The 26729-nt window shown below is 38.7% G+C and overlaps 3 protein-coding genes across 3 annotated transcripts; 2 read left to right on the top strand and 1 right to left on the bottom strand.

Annotated features, from left to right (window-relative positions):
• Positions 1-279: 279 nt before the first annotated feature.
• Positions 280-3847, bottom strand: LOC143362201 (uncharacterized). The gene is made up of 3 exons (XM_076802160.1): positions 1029-3847; positions 893-973; positions 280-448 (listed from the first exon to the last, which is right to left on the bottom strand). Exons 1-3 carry the CDS (start codon positions 3845-3847, stop codon positions 280-282), a joined length of 3069 nt encoding a protein of 1022 aa, XP_076658275.1.
• Positions 3848-7061: 3214 nt separating this feature from the next.
• LOC143362192 (uncharacterized) lies at positions 7062-7708 on the top strand. Its single transcript, XM_076802148.1, has 2 exons — positions 7062-7553; positions 7703-7708. The coding sequence occupies exons 1-2, from the start codon at positions 7062-7064 to the stop codon at positions 7706-7708; spliced, it is 498 nt and encodes a 165-aa protein (XP_076658263.1).
• A 563-nt stretch (positions 7709-8271) lies between these two features.
• LOC143362189 (uncharacterized) lies at positions 8272-13522 on the top strand. The gene is made up of 4 exons (XM_076802134.1): positions 8272-10885; positions 10945-11095; positions 11169-11988; positions 12122-13522. The coding sequence occupies exons 1-4, from the start codon at positions 8272-8274 to the stop codon at positions 13520-13522; spliced, it is 4986 nt and encodes a 1661-aa protein (XP_076658249.1).
• Positions 13523-26729: the final 13207 nt, after the last annotated feature.

The following is a 26729-nucleotide window of genomic DNA, read 5'->3' as shown; positions in this document are numbered from 1 at the left end:
CAAAAATTACATTATAAGATATATTATAAAATACATTATAACATTATAAATTATAATGAAATTATTGCACTACTATTTATTAAATTTCACATAAAGGTCTCCTTCACAGAGCCGTATTTTGCTATATTCTAGTATATTCAAATATATTCTGGTACATTCTAGTGTATTGTGTTATATTCTCGTATATTCAAGTATATTCTAGTATATCCTTAGTTAGTCTGCTATATACTAGTATTGTTGTTTTTATTAAAGGAACGGTGAGAGTAAAGAAAGGACACTTCACAAAACAGTCGAGGATTCCGAATAGACAAGAAACAAGACTTTATTAATTATATCCGGACCGAAGTTACAACCGTCAATGTCAGCGTGTCGCGTATACTTGAACACTAAAAATCTCGACACACCGAAAATACTTCTACAGTCCGAATGCTTGAATCCTAACTTTCTGCTGCGGGGTCAGCTCTATTTATACAAAAATTGACTGGGCGGAGGTATCCGCTAACGGGGGAAAAATCATCCCTATTCGTTAGACGACTTGGGGGAGGAGGGTCTTCTTGATCCGTGGAGGAGAAAGTCACTCCCTCAAGTCGTTTTAGTGCACTTCTAAAAAGTATGACTCCCGGAGCAGCGCGTTTACGGTACCCTAAAATGGGCCTCTTAATTTATGGCCCCCTCGACTGGCGCAGGCCAATGGTAGTGCCAATTGCACGGATGGCCTGCACATGTGCTAGGACCCACTCTGTCCGTTCGGGGCCTTCGTTTACCATTTTATGGCCTCCTTTTCCGTAGTCATTTAGGAAACGGCGGAAAAAAGGGAAAGCCTGTTCGAAAAAATATGCTAGGTAGTCGAGGGGCCATCTGTGTCGCTTGTAAATGCACGTGCATTTCTCACATCCTCCCACCTTGAGTCCTGGACTCAATACGCTTTCGCTGAATGACGTTCATAAATCGCTTAAGACATAAAACGGAATACCTACTAAACAACATAAAATGAAAATACATGGAGTTCCGCTTGGGATAATCTTCACGAAACATAATAATCGGGTTTTCGAATAATACGCCCGCTTCGAGTCCTAACAACGTTTTCGATATTATATGTAGGTTGAGCCTCGCGGTTTTTTTCGTTGTCGCCGTCACGAATGGTTTGCTCGTTTAACAAAACTTCACGCATATCTTTCCCGTTTATATCACTCCGTTCGATCTCTAACGGGTAAATTCGCTGTATCGGTCTCTTTAATATGCCATCTTTGGTTTTTAAAATCGCTACCCTAACTGTACCGTCGCGACCTCCGATCAATTCTTCTATTCTGGCCAGCGGCCAGTCGATCCGCTTGCGATTATCGTCACCGATCAAGACAATATCCCCCAGTTTTATTGTGCGGGTTTCTTTCACGTTACTTTTGAAAATTAACTGGCTGAGGTACTCTGTACGAAAACGTTGACGTAGATGTTCTATTATCTCTTGTTTACGTCTAAGAACTCGATTCAGGTCAGTTTTTCTAAGAAGATCTATATCTGGACATTCAGATTCTCTTACTTCGTTCAAAAACATCGCAGGTGTGAGAGGTTTTGGGTCATCCGGTGAATCCGAAACGTATGTTAAAGGCCGCGAATTAATCGTACGCTCGCAGTTAACTAGGACGGTATACATTTGATCGTACGTGAGGCATGATTTTCTAAGCACTTTGCGTAGAATAACTTTGACCATTCCTATCAATCGCTCCCACCAACCTCCCCACCACGCTGCCGTTGGTGGATTAAAAAGCCACTGTATACGCTTAGCTGAACTGTTCTTAGCGATAATATCCCAATTCAGCTTTTCAAAAGCGCTGTTGGCTCCTACAAAATTTGTGCCGTTATCGCTATAAATGACGGAGGGTCGATTGCGACGACCGATAAAATTATCTAATCTCCAAAGATCCGAAATACCCATCTCACCCGCGAACATCGTCAACGCGGTAGAGGAACAGTTTTCCTGATCGTTTGTAGGGTTTTTTCCCATAACTACCCAGCCTAATCTCGTCTCGAAGGCTGTTAAATCGTTCGGTAGATCGCGTTTCTTTCCGGTAAAAAGTTTGCCCGCCACGTCAGCGCCTATTAATACATCTATATTCCTATCCGAAACATTCGTAGTCTCCAGATCGGTGAGAGAAACGTTGGCTTTTCCTAATTCTTTTACCCAAGGACCCGATTTAATCGTTGGGATGTCCGTGCAAATCGTATCCTCGTTCATGACTTGAAAATTGCATGAATATTTCCCATCTAAACTCTTCATACGAATCAAATAAATATCGTGTTCCTTGGATCCAGAGTTCGCACCGCCAAACAGTGTGTGAGTCACTGCTCTTTTTCCGAGAGGTTCATACCCCATAAATTTCGCTACCTCGGAACGAACATACGATCTGTGTGAACCCTGATCGATAACTACGCGTGCAACCTTTCTCTCTGAATCGGAATACAGTACGACGCGCAATGTTTGCAAAATGACGTCAGGCATATTAACAAAACTCGCGAGGCTCTGTTCGACGTTTTCTTTTCTATCACGCGTTTCGCTTTTACTCGGAGTCGCATTTCGCGTTGCGTTACATAAACTCGGACACATAAGTACCGAATGACGGTTACCACAAAATGCACACGATATCCTAACTCGGCAATTACTCGACTGATGATTCGGTTTTAAACATTTGAAACAGCATCTTTTTTGTTTGATCAAGTCTTTTCGTTCGTCATATGATAATTTTTTAGCCTTGTCACAATTCGCATTTTCGTGATTACCGTCGCAAAATATACATTTTAAACGTCTTTCCTCACCCGAAAACAAAACGCTGGCGCTCGGCAGTTCCGTCAGTGGTCCGGTCTTCTCCTTTCCCTTGCTGTCCTTGCTTCTTTTTTCGGCAAGGGTTGATGATGTGAAGCCGCTGATCGCCATATTTATTCTCTCCTCATTGCTGACCTCGGCCTTGAGGAACTGGAGAAGTCGTGTCAGACGATCCGGAACTTCGCCACCGTCCACTGGTTCGTTGCTGGTACTGAACGCCGACCGTTGCCACGTTCGAAGAATTTCCTCTGGTAGCGAGGATTCGACGAGTGGGTACAACATCGTTGCACAATTGTCCGTTTTGACGCCAAGCGTCTCAAGTGCGCGAATATGCGCTGATATTTTGTCGTAGATTGTCGAAACATCTACTTGTTTCCCTTTATTAGTCGCATTCTGCAACGCAAGCGAAAGTAGCTCTCGGGTGTAAAACTCGATGAGCAAATCGTCTCGACCAAAACGGTTTTTGAGACTCTCGAAAGCTTTGTCGTAATTTTCCGCCGTTGTCGGGAATCCGTTGACGACACTTTCCGCTTTAGAGCCTTCTTCCATCATCTGTTTCAAGTATTCTAATTTATCTTCCTGGGAAACAGATCGGTCCTCGTGAATCTTTCGGAAATGTGACCAGAATTGCAGCCATGTGCTCACACTTCCGCTGTATTTTACGACCTTCAGGAACGGCCTCTTAAATGGTTTCTCGGTCTGGGTCGATGGTTGACCATTTGTTTCTTGTCGACTGTTTGTGGTGATTTGTCCTATAAACCTCAACTTGGCCTCCAGAAACTTTTCTTTATATTTGTCCTGAGCCTCCATGTCCGTTACGATGTCTTCTTCAGTGGCTGTCTCTGATAGAAAATCTACATACTTCGAGTTAGCAAGTTCCAGATCTTGCATCCTTGACTCGAGCATCTGCAGCGCAACTTGTCGATCTTCGAACGGAACAGTCGCGTTGTTGCATTTTGCAATAAAGTTGTTGAGGCTCTTCGTAAACAGCGTGCGGTGGACCGTCCTTTGTTTCTTCGAGGTGTCCATTTTTTCTTGAGATTGTTCTACCACCACTAGTCCTGTCACGGTCGCCAGATGTTGTTTTTATTAAAGGAACGGTGAGAGTAAAGAAAGGACACTTCACAAAACAGTCGAGGATTCCGAATAGACAAGAAACAAGACTTTATTAATTATATCCGGACCGAAGTTACAACCGTCAATGTCAGCGTGTCGCGTATACTTGAACACTAAAAATCTCGACACACCGAAAATACTTCTACAGTCCGAATGCTTGAATCCTAACTTTCTGCTGCGGGGTCAGCTCTATTTATACAAAAATTGACTGGGCGGAGGTATCCGCTAACGGGGGAAAAATCATCCCTATTCGTTAGACGACTTGGGGGAGGAGGGTCTTCTTGATCCGTGGAGGAGAAAGTCACTCCCTCAAGTCGTTTTAGTGCACTTCTAAAAAGTATGACTCCCGGAGCAGCGCGTTTACGGTACCCTAAAATGGGCCTCTTAATTTATGGCCCCCTCGACTGGCGCAGGCCAATGGTAGTGCCAATTGCACGGATGGCCTGCACATGTGCTAGGACCCACTCTGTCCGTTCGGGGCCTTCGTTTACCATTTTATGGCCTCCTTTTCCGTAGTCATTTAGGAAACGGCGGAAAAAAGGGAAAGCCTGTTCGAAAAAATATGCTAGGTAGTCGAGGGGCCATCTGTGTCGCTTGTAAATGCACGTGCATTTCTCACAAGTATCTTCAAGTATATTCTGGTATATACAAGTATATTCAAGTATATTTTGGTTTATTCTAGTGTATTCTGCTATATTCTAGTATAGTCAAGTATATTCTGGTAGGTTCTAGTGTATTCTGCTATATTCTACTATATTCAAGTATATTCTGGTGTATTTTAGTGTATTCTGCGATATTCAAGTACACTCTGCCCCACGAGAGAATAGTTCCGCGAGAGAACCGATTTTCGTTCGTCGCTGCGCATCTTCACCCTGATTGGTCCTGTAGCGTCCGGTCGCACGCACACAAAAGAGTCTTTCTTTCGTGAAAACGGCCAACGCAATTTACGACTCTCGTTCGACGAAGCTATTTTTGAGTGGACATTTTCTAGACCTAGTCGAAGTATGTTTATTAGAGTTTTGTCCCAAAGTCCTCAATAGCAAACTGAGATCGTCGTAAATTAAGAGACGAACTGAAGGGCACTTGAAGCGGACCCAACGGTCTATCGACACTTGGGTCAAGCATGGGTGGCCCGGAGGAAAGTCCCATCATCTTCTCCGATCACCTCGCCGTTCCGAAAACAAACACGCCAAGGGCGGAAGGAACGGGGGTGAGACGGAGAAAAAGAACAGCTCTGATTGGAAGGACCCAAAGCGTGGGTTAGCCAATCAGGGTTGTTTAGGATTTTTACCAGGGCAAACGAAGGCGTTAGAATTAAGTTGTACAGGACTTTCGAGGAGTCAGTCAGAAGTCGTCGCGAGATACACTTCGGATTAGTAGACAGTCGTCGAGCGTTGTTCGAAGACACCTCGCGTTAAATTGTACAGTCGCGAACAATACGTGTATATATAGAGATTAAATTGAGTTCGCCACCAAGTGTAGTTAATGATAAATAGACCCTACCCGCAGTCCCTTCCCAATGCACAGCGCATGCGCGCAGTGGCACTGAAGTGACGCCACGCGCTGCAGCGCTGCACTTGGCCTCATTCGTAGCCATACCGAGTGTTCATACGGTATTCATACAGTGTTCATAGGGTTCGTACAGTGTTCTTCCATTTTTCAATAGCAGTGTTTTTTTGAAATGGAAGATGAAGTTCCTGGGCCGTCACATACATCTCCAGTGAAGAAAAATCCGAGAGAAAAGATAAGCTTATATTATACATAATTATTTATCATGCATTTCGCTACTATAAGCTTGTTTCTTTTTTTCGAAAATCATAGTTTTTATTTTACTAAACTTCCTTTTTACTAAACTTTTCTCTGTTTCTAGTTTGTCCGATCTGCACAAAAACAGATTATTATTAATCTGTACAAAAGCGTGATAGCGGAAAACCCGAATACAATGAAATATCTTGATGAAAGATTAATGCTGGAATTGTATTCCTTGTTTTGATTTTAAAATAATTTCGTCATGAATATAACAAAAACAGTCCGGCTGATTTGTACACTTCCGCGAGATTTTATCGATTTAATATAGAGCGATCTATGTCTTAATTATGTACTTCGATCAATAAAATCGATAAAAATAGTCCCATTTACATAGTGTTTGGACTTATTTTAATCGGAAGAATCTTGAATGTCCATTGGTATTACAATTATAAAGATAAGACAACAGTTACTGAAAATAAAATTTTCCAGTCACCGCATTGCTGCGGTCAATTTTCTTTATTATGCATTTCCACAATGAAATGTGAATATAATTCGTATTTTTATAATTTTTTATAATGATTGGCACCCAAAAAGACAAAAAAAAAATGTATGTAATTAAGCATAGTAAGCAAAGACATACTTGAGTGGTACCAACGTCGATTACGCATAGCGACGGCCCTGGCGAGTCGAGAAAAGGCTGCAATGGCCGTCTGGCGCGAACGCGTCGCGCACAAGCTGTCAATTAATATTTTCTGATCCTTCTGGTATATTAATGGAACCAAATACTTTTCGTGAATGGTTTCTTTACCAGAAATGTCTGTAGAATGCATTCCTGTATAGTAAATTCCTGCTAGATAAAGGATTTTTCACATAAATACAAAAATAGAGCGTACAAAGTACCCGCGTCGGCACATTTTCAAACTTTAACAACCATTTACAACTATTAGGGTGTACATAAAAATATAATTGGCTACATGGATGTGTAGAGGAGAGTCCCTTCTAGCTTTTGAATCAAATTTGAACTTTCTCGCGTGTTTAGTTTTTGCGTAACACGTCATTTTTGATCGAAATCGTGCATTTTTACAAAAATCAAAATTTTTCGAAAACGTTGCGTGATAGAGTAATTCTACTTGCGGATTTGGTTTTAGACTGACAAAGTGTATACGAATCACCCAACAGGTATTGCAAAATTTTTTTGGTGTTGGACAGTGTTATTACTCACATCGGGTCAGCAGACGGGGTTGTGTCAGGGGCCCTCCTTCGCTTCGAGGCAAAAAAAAAAAGAACGGCCGATTATCACGAGGAGATGAATGGAGACACATTTTTTGAATGGTTCAAGAAAATTTTGCCCATGCTGCCAGATAGGTCAGTCATCGTGATGGATTACGCCCCTTACAACAGCGTCAAGAAGGAAAAATATCCTTCATTGAGGTGGAAAAGGGACGATATCATCACGTGGCTGGAGGGTAAGGGGGAAACGGTGAATCCACGGTACGTCAAGATTCGATTAATAGAGTTGGTTGAAAAATACAAACAACCAGCGAACAATTACATCATTGACGAATACGCTAGAGAGAATGGACGTACCGTCCTACGCCTTCCCCCTTACCACAGCGAGTTACACCCTATCGAGTTGGCATGGGCACAAATAAAACAATTTATAAGGGCGCGAAATATATCGTACAAATTGGCAGATGTCCGCCAATTTGTAGATGCAGCGGTCGAAAATGTGTCTCCCGAAAATTGGAAAAATTTCATACGGCATACGCTGAAGGAGGAAAGGAGGCTCTCTGAGCTCGACCATTTAACAGATACGGTGTTAGAGGGAAGCCCCGAGTGGTTGAACTCGTCTGATGCCTCGGACATCGATGTGAGTCATACATAAGCTGCTTATTGTAAATAGTTGTAAATAGTCTGTAAATAGTTGTAAGTTTTTAGTAAATAGTTGTAAGTCATTTTGTAAATAGTCTGTAAATAGTTGTAAGTTTTTTGTAAATATAAATATGTGAATATGTTCAGATTTGAACATCGCGCCGGTTTGGCGGATCAGCCGTCACGAACGTAATGACGCGATTCGTCGACTCGGCCGAGTCCGCGACTTCGCAATTCGCGACTCCCGTGCGAGCGCACACACGCGTGCCAATTAATTACGCCGGCGACCCCCTCCCCCTAGACCAGGCAAGACGAACGTCGGCCCGTTACGCGTTCGTCTCGCTCTCTTTTCCGTCTCTGTCGTTATAGAGAAGCCACGTGCGACCGAGTTTTCTTAGTTTTTGCCTTGCGCCACGCACGCGGACCGATTTTTGTATTACGAAGGTTTCATTAAACCCACCAGCTATTTCAACCGACTTTATTGTCAACCGTAGCGTTACATTCGTTCACAGGAAGTGCGCGACCGCGTGAATTATAATAAAGACACCACACCACGTGTTCACTTATCAAAAGATTAGTTTTTCTTTCGGTTCGACCAACCGCGAGCAGAAATCCCCCATTCTGGGATAGATCCAGCCACGAACATTTTTGGTCCTTCGAGCCGGATTTCGTCGCGGAAAGTTCAGTTGAAGTGAACCGAAAGGCCACAAGTGAACATGAGTGCGTTAACATCCACGCTGACGAAGCAGACGTGCGCAATGCGGTCAATCGAGCGCGCTCTACCCAATTTTAAAAAACTGGGTAGAGAAAAGATGACCGCCGCGGTCACGAAAAGCCGCATGCAAACGGCGAAGGAAATCTTCGCCGAGTGCACGAGATTGGACGCCCAGCTGCACGAACTCGTGAGCGACAAGGAGAAGGCGACCATCCCTTACTTTTCGGACGACCAGTTCGCCGCCAGCGAGACGACCTACAACGAGACCATGGACTTCATGGCGGAGTGGCTCACTGGTCTTGCCCCACCGAGGCCAAACCCTGCAGACGAAGGAAAGACGACCGCTTCGACATCTCGTTCCGGCAGCCATCTTCCAAGCCTGCAGTTGCCAACGTTCGACGGCGCCCTCGACCTCTGGGAGAGCTTCCACGATCAATTCGCGTCCATGGTAATGACAAATACAAATCTATCTAGTGTCGAGAAGATGCAGTATCTGTGTTCCGCGCTCAAAGGCGAAGCGAAAGCCGCGATAATGCATCTTCCCATCACAGCCGCGAATTTCGACATAGCGTGGAAAATTATCATATCGCGATACGCGAACCACCGTCGACTAATAACCACACACCTCCACGCTCTGTTTTCCTTGCCGACCGTTTCAACCGAGTCGCCGAAGGAATTACGCAACCTTCGCGATCGCTTGAACGGAGCCATACAAGCGCTCAAGAATTTAAATCGCCCGGTTGATTCTTGGAGCGACATTTTGGTGTTTCTCGGGGTACAGTGCCTAGATCGATCATCTCGAAAAGCGTGGGAATTAACTTTGGGAACCACAACAGACTTTCCCGCGTATAAAATTTTCGACGGGTTCCTCGAGTCGCGAATTAGTGCGCTTGAATTTATCATTCCACTTCGACCAGAAAGACCGATCGATCTAACCACCAAACCCACCAAATCGAAAGTCCTTTCCGCTCACGCAGCCACCGCTGTTGCAATCACTTGTCCAGTGTGCAAGGGCGGGCATTTAATCTACAAATGCGATCAATTCCTCGCGAAAACGCCAGCCGAAAGATATAATTTCATAAAATCGCAACGTCGATGCCTGAATTGCTTCTCCGTGAAACACGACGGCGCCCAGTGCCGGAGCGTCCACCAATGTAAGGAGTGTCATCAGCGCCACCACACGCTCCTGCACTTCCCAACCAAAGCGCTGAAGCAAAACAAAAGCGGTCAGGATGACTCGGCGACCTCTAACCAAACCACGAGCGAGTTAAGTTCTCACATTGTTACGAAAACATGTACTAACCGTGCTGTTTTACTTTCGACAGCGCGAGTACACGTGTACTCGACCAGCGGTGACCCCGTAAAAGCGCGTGCGTTGCTGAATCAGGGCTCTGTCGCGACACTGATCACCGCTGACCTCTCACGCCGCCTTCGACTGAAGCACGATCTTCAGTCCGTCTGCGTTACCGGGATCGGATCTTCAGAGTCGATTTCCATGCACTCAGCAATCGTGCGTCTCTCGTCCACGGATCAAGTTGAGCCTGCATATTCGACTACGGCAATTATACTGCAAAATATAACTGGGTACACGCCGCAGTCCAACGTAAGCATCACTAATTTGGGTTACCTTGCAGGGTTGAAATTCGCCGACGACGATCCCATGAGTTCGGACCCCATTGACTTGCTTATCGGAGCTGACCTCTACGGCCAGCTGCTGACCGGGGAGTTACGCAGACGTGGCGATGACGAACCCATTGCGCAGTCGACGACATTGGGTTGGATCCTGTCCGGTCCCATCACCCCTTCCTCAATTCCAACGCGAATCGACGTGCATCACGGCGCGGTTTTCGAGCGGCTGGAAAACAGCATTCGGAAATTTTGGGAGGTTGAAGCGATAACCGATAAACCCGCGCTGTCCCCCGACGCTGAGTTATGCGAACACCACTTCCAGACGACGCACTCACGGTCAACCACCGGACGGTATATCGTTCGCTTGCCATTCAAAACGACTCAACCGGAGTTAGGAGACTCGCGTTCCGCCGCGACGAGGCATCTCCTCCAATTAGAAAATCGTTTTCGTCGCGATAAGCCCCTAGCTGACGAGTACAGAGAGTTCATGCAAGAGTACGAATCACTCGGACATATGAGGCGCGTCGACTCTAGTGCCATCGCGGCTCCCGGATATTACATTCCTCACCACGCGGTACGTCGCGACCACAGCGAGACCACTCGCACGCGAGTTGTTTTTAACGCATCGCGGAAAACCACCAACGGTCAGTCATTAAATGACTTACTGCTAAGCGGACCGAAACTGCAGCAGGACCTGACGGCTATTCTAATGCGATGGAGGCAATACGAATTCGTATACACCGCCGATGTCGCTAAGATGTACCGCCAGATCCTGATGCATGATGCCGACGTTGATTTCCAACGCATTCTATGGCGAAAACAACCGGACGAACCGATCTCCGAGTATCAATTACTCACCGTGACATACGGTACTACGTCCGCCCCGTATCAAGCTATTCGGGTTTTGCAACAGCTCGCTCGCGACGAAGGGCATAATTTTCCTCTAGCGACACCGATCATCCACGAGCAGACATACGTGGACGATTGTCTCTTCGGAGCTGATGACGCTCGCATCGCGACCAATTAATCCGACTTCTCGAAAAAGGCGGATTCCGCTTGAGGAAATGGGCCAGTAACGCCCCCGCGCTCCTATCAGATATAGATCCGTCCGATCATGGCTTGGCTGGCGGAAAGGATTTTGCTAACGGCGATACTCTCTCCGTCCTTGGGATCGCGTGGAACCCGGTCCAGGACAGGTTTCAAATAAAATCTGTCACGATCCCGGATCCTACGCGAACAAAACGATCAATCCTGTCGGCTATCGCGAAGCTCTATGATCCGTTTGGATGGCTCGCCCCCGTCGTTATTCACCGCCAAAGTTATCATGCAGCAGCTTTGGCAAGCGCGCTGCGAGTGGGATGACGACGCCCCGCGCGAAATCTTAAAGCAATGGAATTTATATTGCAACCAACTTCCTCGAGTGAATGAGCTGTCAATCCCGCGGCAAATAGCTTCCGGTGCTATCGTCAGTCGAGAATTGCACGGGTTCGCCGATGCCTCGACCAAAGCCTACGCCGCGGTTGTTTATCAACGTAGCATAAGGGATAACGGCACAGTTGCTATCGGTCTACTCACAGCAAAAACCCGAGTCGCTCCCGTGAAGACCATTTCTGTTCCGCGACTCGAACTGTCCGCAGCATTGCTACGTGCCGAACTGCTCTGTACCGTCCAAAAGGCACTTCGATCATATCGCTTCGATGTCTTCTGCTGGAGCGATTCAAGCATCACTCTGTGGTGGCTCTGTAAACCGCCAAACAAGCTTAAAACATTCATCGCGAACCGAGTGACTAAAATTCACGAAGCCCTGCCCGAAGCGTCATGGCGTCACGTCTCCACCGAGGAGAATCCTGCCGACTGCGCGTCCCGTGGCCTGCTCCCATCGGAATTAGAAAACCACCCTTTGTGGTGGACCGGTCCACAGTGGCTACGCGGGTCGGAAGAAAAGTGGCCAAAAAAGGATGCCTTCGTTACCACCCGATACGTGTCGCGAAGAACGATCTACCGTCCCGTCATGCGTTACCGCAACCACCGAGTCCTGGAAGCTGGCCTAACGCTACTCGTCGTGGCCGAAGCTCCTTCGCGTAACAGCGTACGTACTTCGATTCATCGCCGCAGCTCGAAAACGCGACCGCGAGCACTCGACGTCCAGAACCCCCAAGTCCCAATCTCCGCTTGTCCTGCTCCCAGAAGAAATCTCAAAGGCCAAAATCTTCTGGTTAAAGACCATGCAGGCCGAGACCTTCCCGTCCGAAAAAACCCAGCTGTCCAACAACCGCCCATTGTCGAAGACCAGCGCAATCGGCTCATTGATGCCATTTATCGACGGCGACGGGCTCATACGAGCAAGAGGGAGATTAAGGCACTCCTCGCTCCCGTCTGGAGAAAAATTTCCAATTATTCTCCGCTCTCATCGCCTTTTAAGTTTAATCATTCGCGATACTCACCTCCAAACACTCCACGGAGGACCACAGCTCACGCTCTCAGTGCTGCGGAGAGAGTACTGGATCGTGAGAGCGAGAGCCACTGTCCGTGCAGTATTGTATCAGTGCGTTGCCTGCACACGTGAAAAGGCCGCAGTACCTACCGAACTCATGGGAGACCTTCCGACAGCGAGAGTCACACCTGAAACGAGGGCTTTCATCAATACCGGAGTCGACTATGCAGGGCCAATTTTAATTCGCACCACGCCCGGTCGAGGCTACAAAACGCATAAAGCATACATAGCTGTCTTTGTATGCATGGCAGTTAAGGCAGTTCACCTTGAATTGGTAAACGACTATTCGGCTAGTACGTTTGTCGCCGCTTATCACCGCTTTATTTCGCGTCGAGGAAGGCCTAGAGCCATTTATTCCGATAATGGCACCACGTTCCAAGGAGCGAACCGCGAGCTCTCTACCGCGATTCGATTAGCATCGCAAAACATAGATTTCGCGAACCATACCGCCGTGAGGGGAGTGCAGTGGCATTTTTTGCCTCCCGCTGCACCTCATTTCGGTGGGCTGTGGGAAGCCGCCGTAAAGAGCGTGAAGTATCACGTTAAACGCTGCATCGGGTCCCACACACTCACTGCCGAGGAAATGACGACGCTCCTCTGCCAAGTCGAAGCCTGCCTTAACTCGCGACCAGTATCCGCCGTATCCGACAACCTCGACGACTACCAAGTCCTGACACCGGGGCACTTCTTAATCGGCACTGCGATCGTTGCTGAGCCTCAACCGAGCGTGGTACACCTCGCCGAGAACCGACTCTCGCGGTGGCAACTGGTACAACGCATTACCGAGAATGTTTGGAAATCATGGTCAAACGATTACCTCCACACGCTGCAACAACGTCCGAAGTGGAGAACGGTCCAAGGTCTCGCAAAGGTGGGGCAAATGGTGCTTCTCCGGAACACGGCACTGCCGCCCAGCACGTGGGAACTTGGACGGATCACGGCCTGTCACCCTGGAGAGGACGGGCTCACCCGAGTCGTCACTATAAGGACCAGCAGATCCGAGTACAAACGTCCTCTCGCCAAAATTTGTTTTCTGCCAGTTGCCATCAACGAGCACGATGAACAACGCAGTTCGTCCACTCTCGATACCACTGCGTCCAAACCAACTACGCCGTCGTCAGTGTTATGACCGAACATAACCTCTCGACGCCACGCGACACTTGCACGGAAAACTTTGTAAATAGTCGTACCTAGTCCATACAACGTGTACATAATGTAAATAATTAGATTAAGTTAGAATAATTAGGTTAAGTCGCGCTTACCGTCCGTTCCATCGCGATGTCGTCTTCCCAACCATCAACTCTGGTTATCACGTCGCACTAATTTGACACTTTGTAACGCACTGCGTACGCGAAATGCGTAACCCCGTGCCGAAAGGCACAAACACCGCTACCGCGCGTGCGCTGAACCGATTCCCACTGGTACGGTTCGTTGAATGAATTCATTCAACGGAGGGGCCGGTGTGTTCAGATTTGAACATCGCGCCGGTTTGGCGGATCAGCCGTCACGACCGTAATGACGCGATTCGTCGACTCGGCCGAGTCCGCGACTTCGCAATTCGCGACTCCCGTGCGAGCGCACACACGCGTGCCAATTAATTACGCCGGCGACCCCCTCCCCCTAGACCAGGCAAGACGAACGTCGGCCCGTTACGCGTTCGTCTCGCTCTCTTTTCCGTCTCTGTCGTTATAGAGAAGCCACGTGCGACCGAATTTTCTTAGTTTTTGCCTTGCGCCACGCACGCGGACCGATTTTTGTATTACGAAGGTTTCATTAAACCCACCAGCTATTTCAACCGACTTTATTGTCAACCGTAGCGTTATATTCGTTCACAGGAAGTGCGCGACCGCGTGAATTATAATAAAGACACCACACCACGTGTTCACTTATCAAAAGATTAGTTTTTCTTTCGGTTCGACCAACCGCGAGCAGAAATCCCCCATTCTGGGATAGATGCAGCCACGAACAGAATATAAATAATAATTGTAGCGGCTAGCCTGGGACATCTGGTTATGGCATGGGTACTGCTTTACGCTCTTGGAACGTGACTTTGGGGATTTTTAGAAATTAGGTACGGAGTGGCCTTGTCACCGTTTTAGCTAATGTCCCATTCGTGTCCGTTCCCAGGGCATAGCACTTGTATATAGTTTTCTAGGCCCATGCCATAAATCTGCCAGGGGTCCCATCCTGCCCTTCTCTAGTTTCGCACTTGACGATTGCCAGACGCCCTGGGTCTTTCCCAGGCTCTGGCAACTCTTCACCCGTGGTGAGTGGTTGATGGCCCTTGGTTCATCAGGATGGCCTTGGGGCCATCAGGATGTTCCTCGGTCCCATCTTCCACTTTCCAACCGTCCACCCCCCAATTGGTCCTCGTCTTGGCCAATCCGGGATATCTCTCGGCATCCAGGGAAGGGAGGAAAATCCCGAAGTAGAGGGAGGATCTACCCTTACGTGGGTTCTTGACTCGATCCTCCCAATCAATTCGACTCCAAGCACGCTAGGGAAAACAACGTTCTCTAGCTGCTCTCTTGTACACTATTCGTTTGTATTCGGTTACGGCTCAAATCAATCTTGTAAATACAGTCCACTGCTTTAGTTTCGTTACACTTGGTCTCCTTTCTTACAAGAGGAAAACTCCCATCCTTAGTCGACACATCGCGTGTAAATCCACATCAAAAGCTCGAACATCCTTCGGGATAACCACGAGCAATCAACAATAATATCTGTACATAATGTACAAAATTATGTTACCAATGAAATAAACATTCAAAATATATAATTAAATTAAATTTATCATTCATTATTGTGGGATGAATGGGTTCCTTGTGCGTGCGGACGACTAGATCATGTTGCGACGGTCCGGCGCCGGTATGTTTGGAAAACTGGAGTGACTGAGAAGGTGTGAATGAAAAGTGTTTAGGATTAGGCGATAGGAGAGTTTGTGTGTTTCTAAGAATGAAAGCGATGGATGCAGGAAAGAGAGTGCAAGCGAGATGAATGCAAGGGGGTGAAAGAGTGTAAAGCGTGGATGTTTGGGAAGAGGGCGGAGTAGAGCTGCGACTGCCTTGCGAGAGAGACTGCTAATTACGTCAGCGTTGTGTATCGTTTGTTCTTTTAAATATATTAGTATTAAGCAAAGTATTTCGAAGAGATTAATCTCTCCATTTCCCAAGATTCCTACATTATATATGCAAATGGTCACGACTTCCTATACCCTATATTTTCATGCTAATTCGTTTCAATACGGTACGCCGCGTATATGAAGCTCACAGTGGGGAGTGGATAGTGGAGTGCGAGTTGAGAGGTTCGCAGCGCCTTCCACGGCGAGTCAAGCTGCGCGAAACGGCCCTATTCTCTCGTAGGGCAGAGTATATATTCTGTTATATTTTAGTGTATTCAGCTATATTCAAGTATATTCTGGTATATTCTAGTGTATTCTGCTATACCCTATTATATCCTAGTATATTCTGGTATATCCTAAATAAATTCTATTAATTTACCAGAACATACTTGAATAAACTAGAATATAGCAGAATACACGATAATATACCAGAATATACTTGAATATAGCAGAATACAATAGAATATGCCAGAATATACTTGAATATAGCAAAATGCACTAGAATGTACCAGAATATACTTGAATATAATAAAATATAGAAGAATACACTAGAATATACCAGAATATACTTGAATATACTAGAATATAGCAGAATACACCAGAATATACAAGAATATACTTGAATAAACTAGAATATAGCAACATACACTAGAATATACCAGAATATACTTGAATATAATAAAATATAGCAGAATATACCAGAATATAACAGAATATACCAGAATATAACAGAATATACCAGAATATACCAGAATATACAAGAGTATATCAGAATATACCGGAATATACCAGAATATACAAATATATAGCAGGATATACCAGGATATACAAGAATACAGCAGAATATACTGGAATATACCAGAATGTACTTGAATATACTTTTATATATCAGAATAGTCTAGAATATTCCTGAATATACTTGAATATACTATAATATAGCAGAATACAAGAGAATTTACCAGAACATACTTGAATAAACTAGAATATAGCAACATACACTAGAATATACCAGAATATACTTGAATATAATAAAATATAGCAGAATATACCAGAATATAACAGAATATACCAGAATATACCAGAATATACTAGAATATATCAGAATATACCGGAATATACCAGAATATACAAATATATAGCAGGATATACCAGGATATACAAGAATACAGCAGAATATACTGGAATATACCAGAATATACCAGAATATACAAATATATACCAGGATATACCAGAATATACCAGCATATACTAGAATATATCAGAATATACCAGAATATACTTGAATATACCAGAATATACTTGAATATACCATAATATTACTAGAATATACAAGAATATAGGAGAATATACACGATTATACAAGAATGTACGAGAATATAGCAGAATATTGCAGAATATACCAGAATATACCAGAATATACTAGAATATAGAAGAATATAGGAGAATATACCTGAATATACCTGAATATACTAGAATGTACGAGAATATGGAAGAATATACTAGAATATACCAGAATGTACAAGAACATACCAGAATATTCCAGAATATACCAGAATATACCAGAATATAACATAATATTACTGGAATATAGAAGAATTTACGAGAATATACCTGAATATACCAGAGTATAGCAGAATGTACGAGAATATAGCAGAATATACTACAATATACCAGAATATACCAGAATATAACAGAATATACCACAATATATTAGAATATACCAGAATATACCAGGATATACTAGAATATAGCAGAATATACCGGAATATACCTGAATATACAAATATATATCAGGATATACCAGAATATACCAGAATATAGTAGAATATAGCAGAATATACCAGAATATACTTCAATATACCAGAATATACCTGAATATACCATAATATTACTAGAATATAGAAGAATATACGAGAATATACCTGAATATACCAGAATATACTAGAATGTACGAGAATATGGCAGAATATACTAGAATATACCAGAATATACCAGAATATACCAGAATATACTAGAATATAACAGAATATACCGGAATATGCTAGAATATACCAGAATGTAGTAGAATATACCTTAATATACTAGAATATACGAGAATATAGCAGAATATTCCAGGATATACCAGAATATACAAATATATAGCAGGATATACCAGGATATACAAGAATACAGCAGAATATTCTTGAATATACCATAATATTACTAGAATATAGAAGAATATACGAGAATATACATGATTATACAAGAATGTACGAGAATATACCTGAATGTACCAGAATATACTAGAATATACCAGAATATACTGGAATATACTAGAATATACCAGGATATACCAGAATATACCAGAATATACTAGAATATACCAGAATATACCACAATATTCAAGTACATACCAGGACATACCAGAATAAGCAAATATCTACCAGAATAAGCAAATATATATCCAGGATATTCCAGAAGATACTAGAATATACCAGAAGATACTAGAATATACCAGAATGTTCCAGAATGTACAAGAATATACCAGATTATACCAGAATATACCAGAATATACCAGAATATAACATAATATTACTGGAATATAGAAGAATTTTCGAGAATATACCTGAATATACCAGAGTGTACCAGAATGTACGAGAATATAGCAGAATATACTACAATATACCAGAATATACGAGAATATATCAGAATATACCACAATATACTAGAATATACCAGAACATACCTGAATATACTAGAATATACCAGAATATACTGGAATATACTAGAATATACCAGGATATACCAGAATATACCAGAATATACTAGAATATACCAGAATATTCCAGAATATACTTGAATATACCAGAATATACCTGAATATACCATAATATTACTAGAATATAGAAGAATATACGACAATATACCTCATTATACTAGAATGTACGAGAATATAGCAGAATATTCCAGAATATACCAGAATATACCAGAATATACTAGAATATAGAAGAATATACGAGAATATACCTGAATATACCTGAATATACTAGAATGTACGAGAATATGGCAGAATATACGAGGATATACCAGAATATACCGGAATATAAAATAATATTACTGGAATATAGAAGAATTTACGAGAATATACCTGAATATACCATAATATTGCTAGAATATAGAAGAATATACGAGAATATACCTGAATATACCAGAGTATACCAGAATGTACGAGAATATAGCATAATATACTACAATATACCAGAATATACCAGAATATAACAGAATATACCACAATATACTAGAATATACCTGAATATACCATAATATTACTAGAATATAGAAGAATATACGAGAATATACCTGAATATACCAGAATATACCAGAATGTACAAGAATATGGCAGAATATACCAGAATATGCCAGAATATAACGGAATATACTAGAACATACCAGAATATGCCGGAATATACTAGAATATACCAGAATATAATAGAATATACCAGACTATACCTTAATATTACTAGAATATAGAAGAATATACCAGAATATGCCAGAATATAACGGAATATACTAGAACATACCAGAATATGCCGGAATATACTAGAATATACCAGAATATAATAGAATATACCAGACTATACCTTAATATTACTAGAATATAGAAGAATATACCAGAATATACCAGAATATACCAGAATATACTAGAATATAGCAGAATATACCGGAATATACCAGAATATACAAATATATTACCAGGATATACCAGAATATACCAGAATATAACATAATATTACTGGAAATAGAAGAATTTACGAGAATATACCTGAATATACCATAATATTACTAGAATATAGAAGAATATACGAGAATATACCTGAATATACCAGAATATACCAGAATGTACAAGAATATGGCAGAATATACCACAATATACCAGAATATAACGGAATATACTAGAACATACCAGAATGTACCATAACATTACTAGAATATAGAAGAATATACGAGAATATACCTGAATATACTAGAATATACGAGAATATAGCAGAATATTCCAGAATATACCAGAATATACCAGAATATACTAGAATATAGAAGATTATACGAGAATATACCTGAATATACCTGAATATACTAGAATGTACGAGAATATAGCAGAATATTACTAGAATATACCAGAATTTACCAGAATATTCAAGTACATACAAGGACATACCAGAATAAGCAAATATCTACAAGGATATTCCAGAAGATAGTAGAATATACCAGAATGTACCAGAATGTACAAGAATATACCAGATTATACCAGAATATATCAGAATATACTAGAATGTACGAGAATATAGCAGAATATACTACAATATACCAGAATATACCAGAATATAACAGAATATACCACAATATACTAGAATATACCAGAATATACCAGGATATACTAGAATATAGCAGAATATACCGGAATATACCTGAGTATACAAATATATATCAGGATATACCAGAATATACCAGAATATAGTAGAATATAGCAGAATATTCCCAGAATATACTCGATATACCAGAATATACCTGAATATACCATAATATTACTAGAATATAGAAGAATATACGAGAATATACCTGAATATACAGAATATACCAGAATGTACGAGAATATGGCAGAATATACCAGAATATACCAGAATATACATGAATATACTAGAATATAGCGGAATATACCGGAATATACTTGAATATACCAGAATATAAACGAATATACCATAATATTACTCGAATATAGAAGAATATACGAGAATATACCTGAATATACTAGAATATACCAGAATATACCAGAATATACTATGATATCACTAAAATATAGCAGAATATACCAGAATATACTAGAATAGACCAGAATATACCAGAATACACCTGAGTATACCAGAATATACTAGAATATAGCAGAATATAATTGAATATACCAGAATATACCATAATATTACTAGAATTATACCAGAATATACCAGAATATACTATGATATTGCTAAAATATACCAGAATATACCAGAATACACCAGAATATACCAGAATATACTATAATATTACTATAATATAGAAGAATATACGAGAATATAACTGAATATACTAGAATATAGAAGAATATACTTGAATATACTAGAATATACCATAATATTACTAGAATATAGACGAATATACTAGAATATACTAGAATATACCAGAATATACCAGAATATACCATAATATTACTAGAATATAGCAGAATACACTGGAATATACCAGAATATAGCAGAATATACCAGAATATACCAGAATATACCAGAATATACTATGATATTACTAAAATATACCAGAATATACCAGAATACACCAGAATATACCAGAATATACTAGAATATAGCAGAATATACTTGAATATACCAGAATATACCATAATATTACTAGAATATAGACGAATATACTAGAATATACTAAGAATATACCAGAATATATCAGAATATACCAGAATATACCTGAATATACCTGAATATACTAGAATATAGCAGAATATACCAGAATATACTAGAATATACCAGAATATACCAGAATACACCTGAGTATACCAGAATAATACTAGAATATAGCAGAATATACTTGAATATACCAGAATATACCATAATAATACTAGAATATACTAGAATATACCAGAATATACTATGATATTGCTAAAATATACCAGAATATACCAGAATACACCAGAATATACCAGAATATACTAGAATATAGCAGATATACTTGAATATACCAGAATATACCATAATATTACTAGAATATAGAAGAATATACTTGAAGATACTAGAATATACCATAATATTACTAGAATATAGACGAATATACTAGAATATACTAGGAATATACCAGAATATACCATAATATTACTAGAATATAGCAGAATATACTGGAAATATCAGAATATAGCAGAATATACCAGAATATACCAGAATATACCTTAATATACTAGAATATAGCGGAATATACGAGAATATAAAAGAATATACTAGAATATAGCAGAATACACTAGAATATACCAGAATATACCAGAATAAACCGGAACATACGTGAATATACCATAGTATTACTAGAATATAGAAGAATATACTAGAATATACCAGAATATACTAGAATATAGCAGAATATACTTGAATATACCAGAATATACCATAATATTACTAGAATATAGCAGAATATACTTGAATATACTAGAATATACCACAATATTACTAGAATATAGACAAATATACTAGAATATACTAGAATATACCTGAATATACCATAATATTACTAGAATATACTAGAATATACCAGAATATACTATGATATTGCTAAAATATACCAGAATATACCAGAATACACCAGAATATACCAGAATATAGCAGAATATACCAGATATACCAGAATATACCTGAATATACTAGAATATAGCGGAATATACCTAGAATATAGCAGAATATACCAGAATATAGCAGAATATACCAGAATATTACTATAATATAGAAGAATATACGAGAATATACCTGAATATACTAGAATATAGCAGAATATACTAGAATATACCAGAATATAGCAGAATATAGCAGAATATACCAGAATATACCTGAATATACAAGAATATACCTGAATATACCAGAATATACTATGATATTGCTAAAATATACCAGAATATACCAGAATACACCAGAATATACCAGAATATACTAGAATATAGCAGAATATACTTGAATATACCAGAATATACCATAATATTACTAGAATATAGAAGAATATACTAGAATATACTAGAATATACCCGAATATTCCAGAATATACTAGAATGTACCAGAATATACCAGAATATACCAGAATATACCATAATATTACTAGAATATACCAGAATATACCAGAATATACTATGATATTGCTAAAATATACCAGAATATACCAGAATACACCAGAATATACCAGGAATATACTATGATATTGCTAAAATATACCAGAATATACCAGAATACACCAGAATATACCAGAATACACCAGAATATACCAGGAATATACTAGAATGTAGCAGAATATACTTGAATATACCAGAATATACCATAGTATTACTAGAATATAGAAGAATGTACTAGAATATACTAGAATATACCAGAATATACCAGAATATACTAGAATATACCTGAATACACAGAATATACTATGATATTGCTAAAATATACCAGAATATACCAGAATACACCAGAATATACCAGAATATACCAGAATACACCAGAATATACCAGAATATACTAGAATATAGCAGAATATACTTGAATATACCAGAATATACCATAATATTACTAGAATATAGAAGAATATACTAGAATATACTAGAATATACCCGAATATACCAGAATATACTAGAATGTACCAGAATATACCAGAATATACTAGAATATAGCAGAATATACCTGAATATACTTGAATATACCAGAATATACCATAATATTACTAGAATATAGACGAATATACTAGAATATACTAGAATATACCAGAATATACCAGAATACACCTGAGTATACCAGAATATACTAGAATATAGCAGAATATAATAGAATATACTAGAATATACCAGAATATACCAGAATATACCATAATGTTACTAGAATATACCAGAATATACCAGAATATACTATGATATTGCTAAAATATACTAGAATATACCAGAATATACCAGAATATACCATAATATTACTAGAATATAGCAGATTATACTGGAATAACCAGAATAAAGCAGAATATACCAGAATATACCAGAATATACCAGATTATACTATGATATTACTAAAATATACCACAATATACCAGAATACACCAGAATATACCAGAATATACTAAGAATATAGCAGAATATACTTGAATATACCAGAATATACCATAATATTACTAGAATATAGAAGAATATACTAGAATATACTAGAATATACCCGAAGATTCCAGAATATACTAGAATGTACCAGAATATACCAGAATATACTAGAATATAGCAGAATATACCTGAATATACTTGAATATACCAGAATATACCATAATATTACTAGAATATAGACGAATATAGACGAATATACTAGAATATACAGAATATATCAGAATATACCAGAATATACCTGAATATACCTGAATATACTAGAATATAGCAGAATATACCAGAATATACTAGAATATACCAGAATATACCAGAATACACCTGAGTATACCAGAATATACTAGAATATAGCAGAATATACTCGTATATATTCCAGAATATACCATAATAATACTAGAATATACTAGAATATACCAGAATATACTATGATATTGCTAAAATATACCAGAATATACCAGAATACACCAGAATATACCAGAATATACTAGAATATAGCAGAATATATATGAATATACTTGAATATACCAGAATATTACATAATATTACTAGAATATAGACGAATATACTAAAATATACTAGAATATACCAGAATATACCAGAATACACCTGAGTATACCAGAATATACTAGAATATAGCAGAATATAATAGAATATACTAGAATATACCAGAATATACCAGAATATACCATAATATTACTAGAATATACCAGAATATACCAGAATATACTATGATATTGCTAAAATAATACCAGAATATACCAGAATACACCAGAATATACCAGAATATACTATGATATTGCTAAAATATACCAGAATATACCAGAATACACCAGAATATACCAGAATATACTAGAATATAGCAGAATATACTTGAATATAACAGAATATACCATAATATTACTAGAATATAGACGAATATACTAGAATATACTAGAATATACCAGAATATACCAGAATACACCAGAATATACCAGAATATTACTAGAATATAGAAGAATATACTAGAATATACTGGAATATACCAGAATATACCAGAATATACCATAATATTACTAGAATATAGACGAATATACTAGAATATACTAGAATATACCAGAATATATCAGAATATACCAGAATATACCTGAATATACCTGAATATACTAGAATATAGCAGAATATACCAGAATATACTAGAATATACCAGAATATACCAGAATACACCTGAGTATACAGAATATACTAGAATATAGCAGAATATACTTGAATATACCAGAATATACCATAATATTACTAGAATATACCAAGAATATACCAGAATATACTCTGATATTGCTAAAATATACCAGAATATACCAGAATACACCAGAATATACTTGAATATACCAAAATATACCAGAATATACTATAATATACCAGAATATACCAGAATACACCAGAATATACTTGAATATACCAAAATATACCAGAATATACTATAATATTACTATAATATAGAAGAATATACGAGAATATAACTGAATATACTAGAATATAGCAGAATACACTAGAATATACCAGAATATACCAGAATATACCGGAAACATACGAGAATATACCATAATATTACTAGAATATAGAAGAATATACTAGAATATAGCAGAATATACCAGAATATAGCAGAATATACCAGAATATTACTATAATATAGAAGAATATACGAGAATATACCTGAATATACTAGAATATACCAGAATATACCATAATATTACTAGAATATTACTAGAATATAGCAGAATATACTGGAATATACCAGAATATATCAGAATATACCAGAATATACCAGAATATACCTGAATATACTAGAATATAGCGGAATATACTAGAATATACCTGAATATACCAGAATATACCAGAATATACGTGAATATAACAAAATATACCAGAATATACTATAATATTACTAGAATATAGAAGAATATACGAGAATATACATGAATATACTAGAATATAGCAGAATATACTTAGAACATACCAGAATATACCAGAATATACCAGAATATACCAGAATATACGTGAATATACCAAAATATACCAGAATATACTATAATATACTAGAATATAGCAGAATATACCAAAATATAATAGAATATACCAGAATATACCAGAATATACTATGATGTCACTAAAATATACCAGAATATACCAGAATACACCAGATATACCAGAATATGCGAGAATATAGCAAAATATACCAGAATATACTAGAATAGACCAGAATATACCAGAATACACCTGAGTATACCAGAATATACTAGAATATAGCAGAATATACTTGAATATACCAGAATATACCATAATATTACTAGAATATAGACGAATATACCTAGAATATACTAGAATATACCAGAATATACCAGAATATACCATAATATTACTAGAATATACCAGAATATATCAGAATACACCAGAATAGACTAGAATATACTAGAATATACGAGAATATACCGGAATAATCTAAATATAGCAGAATATACCAGAATATACTAGAATATACCAGAATATACCAGAATATACTATGATATCACTAAAATATACCAAGATATACCAGAATACACCAGAATATACCAGAATATGCGAGAGTATACCAGAATATACCAGAATATACTAGAATATAGCAGAATGTACTTGAATATACCAGGAATATACCATAATATTACTAGAATATAGAAGAATATACTTGAATATACTAGAATGTACCATAATATTACTAGAATATAGCAGAATATACTGGAATATACCAGAATATAGCAGAATATACCAGAATATACCAGAATATACCAGAATATACTATGATATTACTAAAATATACCAGAATATACAGAATCACACCAGAATATACCAGAATATACTAGAATATAGCAGAATATACTTGATTATACCAGAATATACCATAATATTACTAGAATATAGACGAATATACTAGAATATACTAGAATATACCAGAATATATCAGATATACCAGAATATACCTGAATATACCTTAATATACTAGAATATAGCAGAATATACCAGAATATACTAGAATATACCAGGAATATACCAGAATACACCTGAGTATACCAGAATATACTAGAATATAGCAGAATATACTTGAATATACCAGAATATACCATAATATTACTAGAATATAGAAGAATATACTAGGAATACTACCAGAATATACTAGAATATAGCGGAATATACAAGAATATACCTGAATATACCAGAATATACTATGATATTGCTAAAATATACCAGAATATACCAGAATACACCAGAATATACCAGAATATACTAGAATATAGCAGAATATACTTGAATATA

The sequence above is a fragment of the Halictus rubicundus genome, chromosome 2 (assembly GCF_050948215.1).
Source record: "Halictus rubicundus isolate RS-2024b chromosome 2, iyHalRubi1_principal, whole genome shotgun sequence".
Taxonomy (NCBI): Eukaryota; Metazoa; Arthropoda; class Insecta; order Hymenoptera; family Halictidae; genus Halictus; species Halictus rubicundus.
The sequence above is the reverse complement of the archived record's forward strand: the minus strand, read 5'-3'. Positions and strand labels throughout refer to the sequence as shown.

Coding starts and splice junctions, on each gene's coding strand:
- LOC143362189 (XM_076802134.1), top strand. CDS start 8,272: ATGAGTGCGTTAACATCCACGCTGACGAAGCAGACGTGCGCAATGCGG. Junction 11,096..11,168: donor TGGAACCCGGTCCAGGACAG/GTTTCAAATAAA, acceptor GCTATCGCGAAG/CTCTATGATCCGTTTGGATG. Junction 11,989..12,121: donor AAGCTCCTTCGCGTAACAGC/GTACGTACTTCG, acceptor TTCTGGTTAAAG/ACCATGCAGGCCGAGACCTT.
- LOC143362201 (XM_076802160.1), bottom strand. CDS start 3,847: ATGGACACCTCGAAGAAACAAAGGACGGTCCACCGCACGCTGTTTACG. Junction 974..1,028: donor AAACCCGATTATTATGTTTC/GTGAAGATTATC, acceptor GTTGTTTAGTAG/GTATTCCGTTTTATGTCTTA. Junction 449..892: donor AGGACTCAAGGTGGGAGGAT/GTGAGAAATGCA, acceptor CTGACCCCGCAG/CAGAAAGTTAGGATTCAAGC.
- LOC143362192 (XM_076802148.1), top strand. CDS start 7,062: ATGGATTACGCCCCTTACAACAGCGTCAAGAAGGAAAAATATCCTTCA.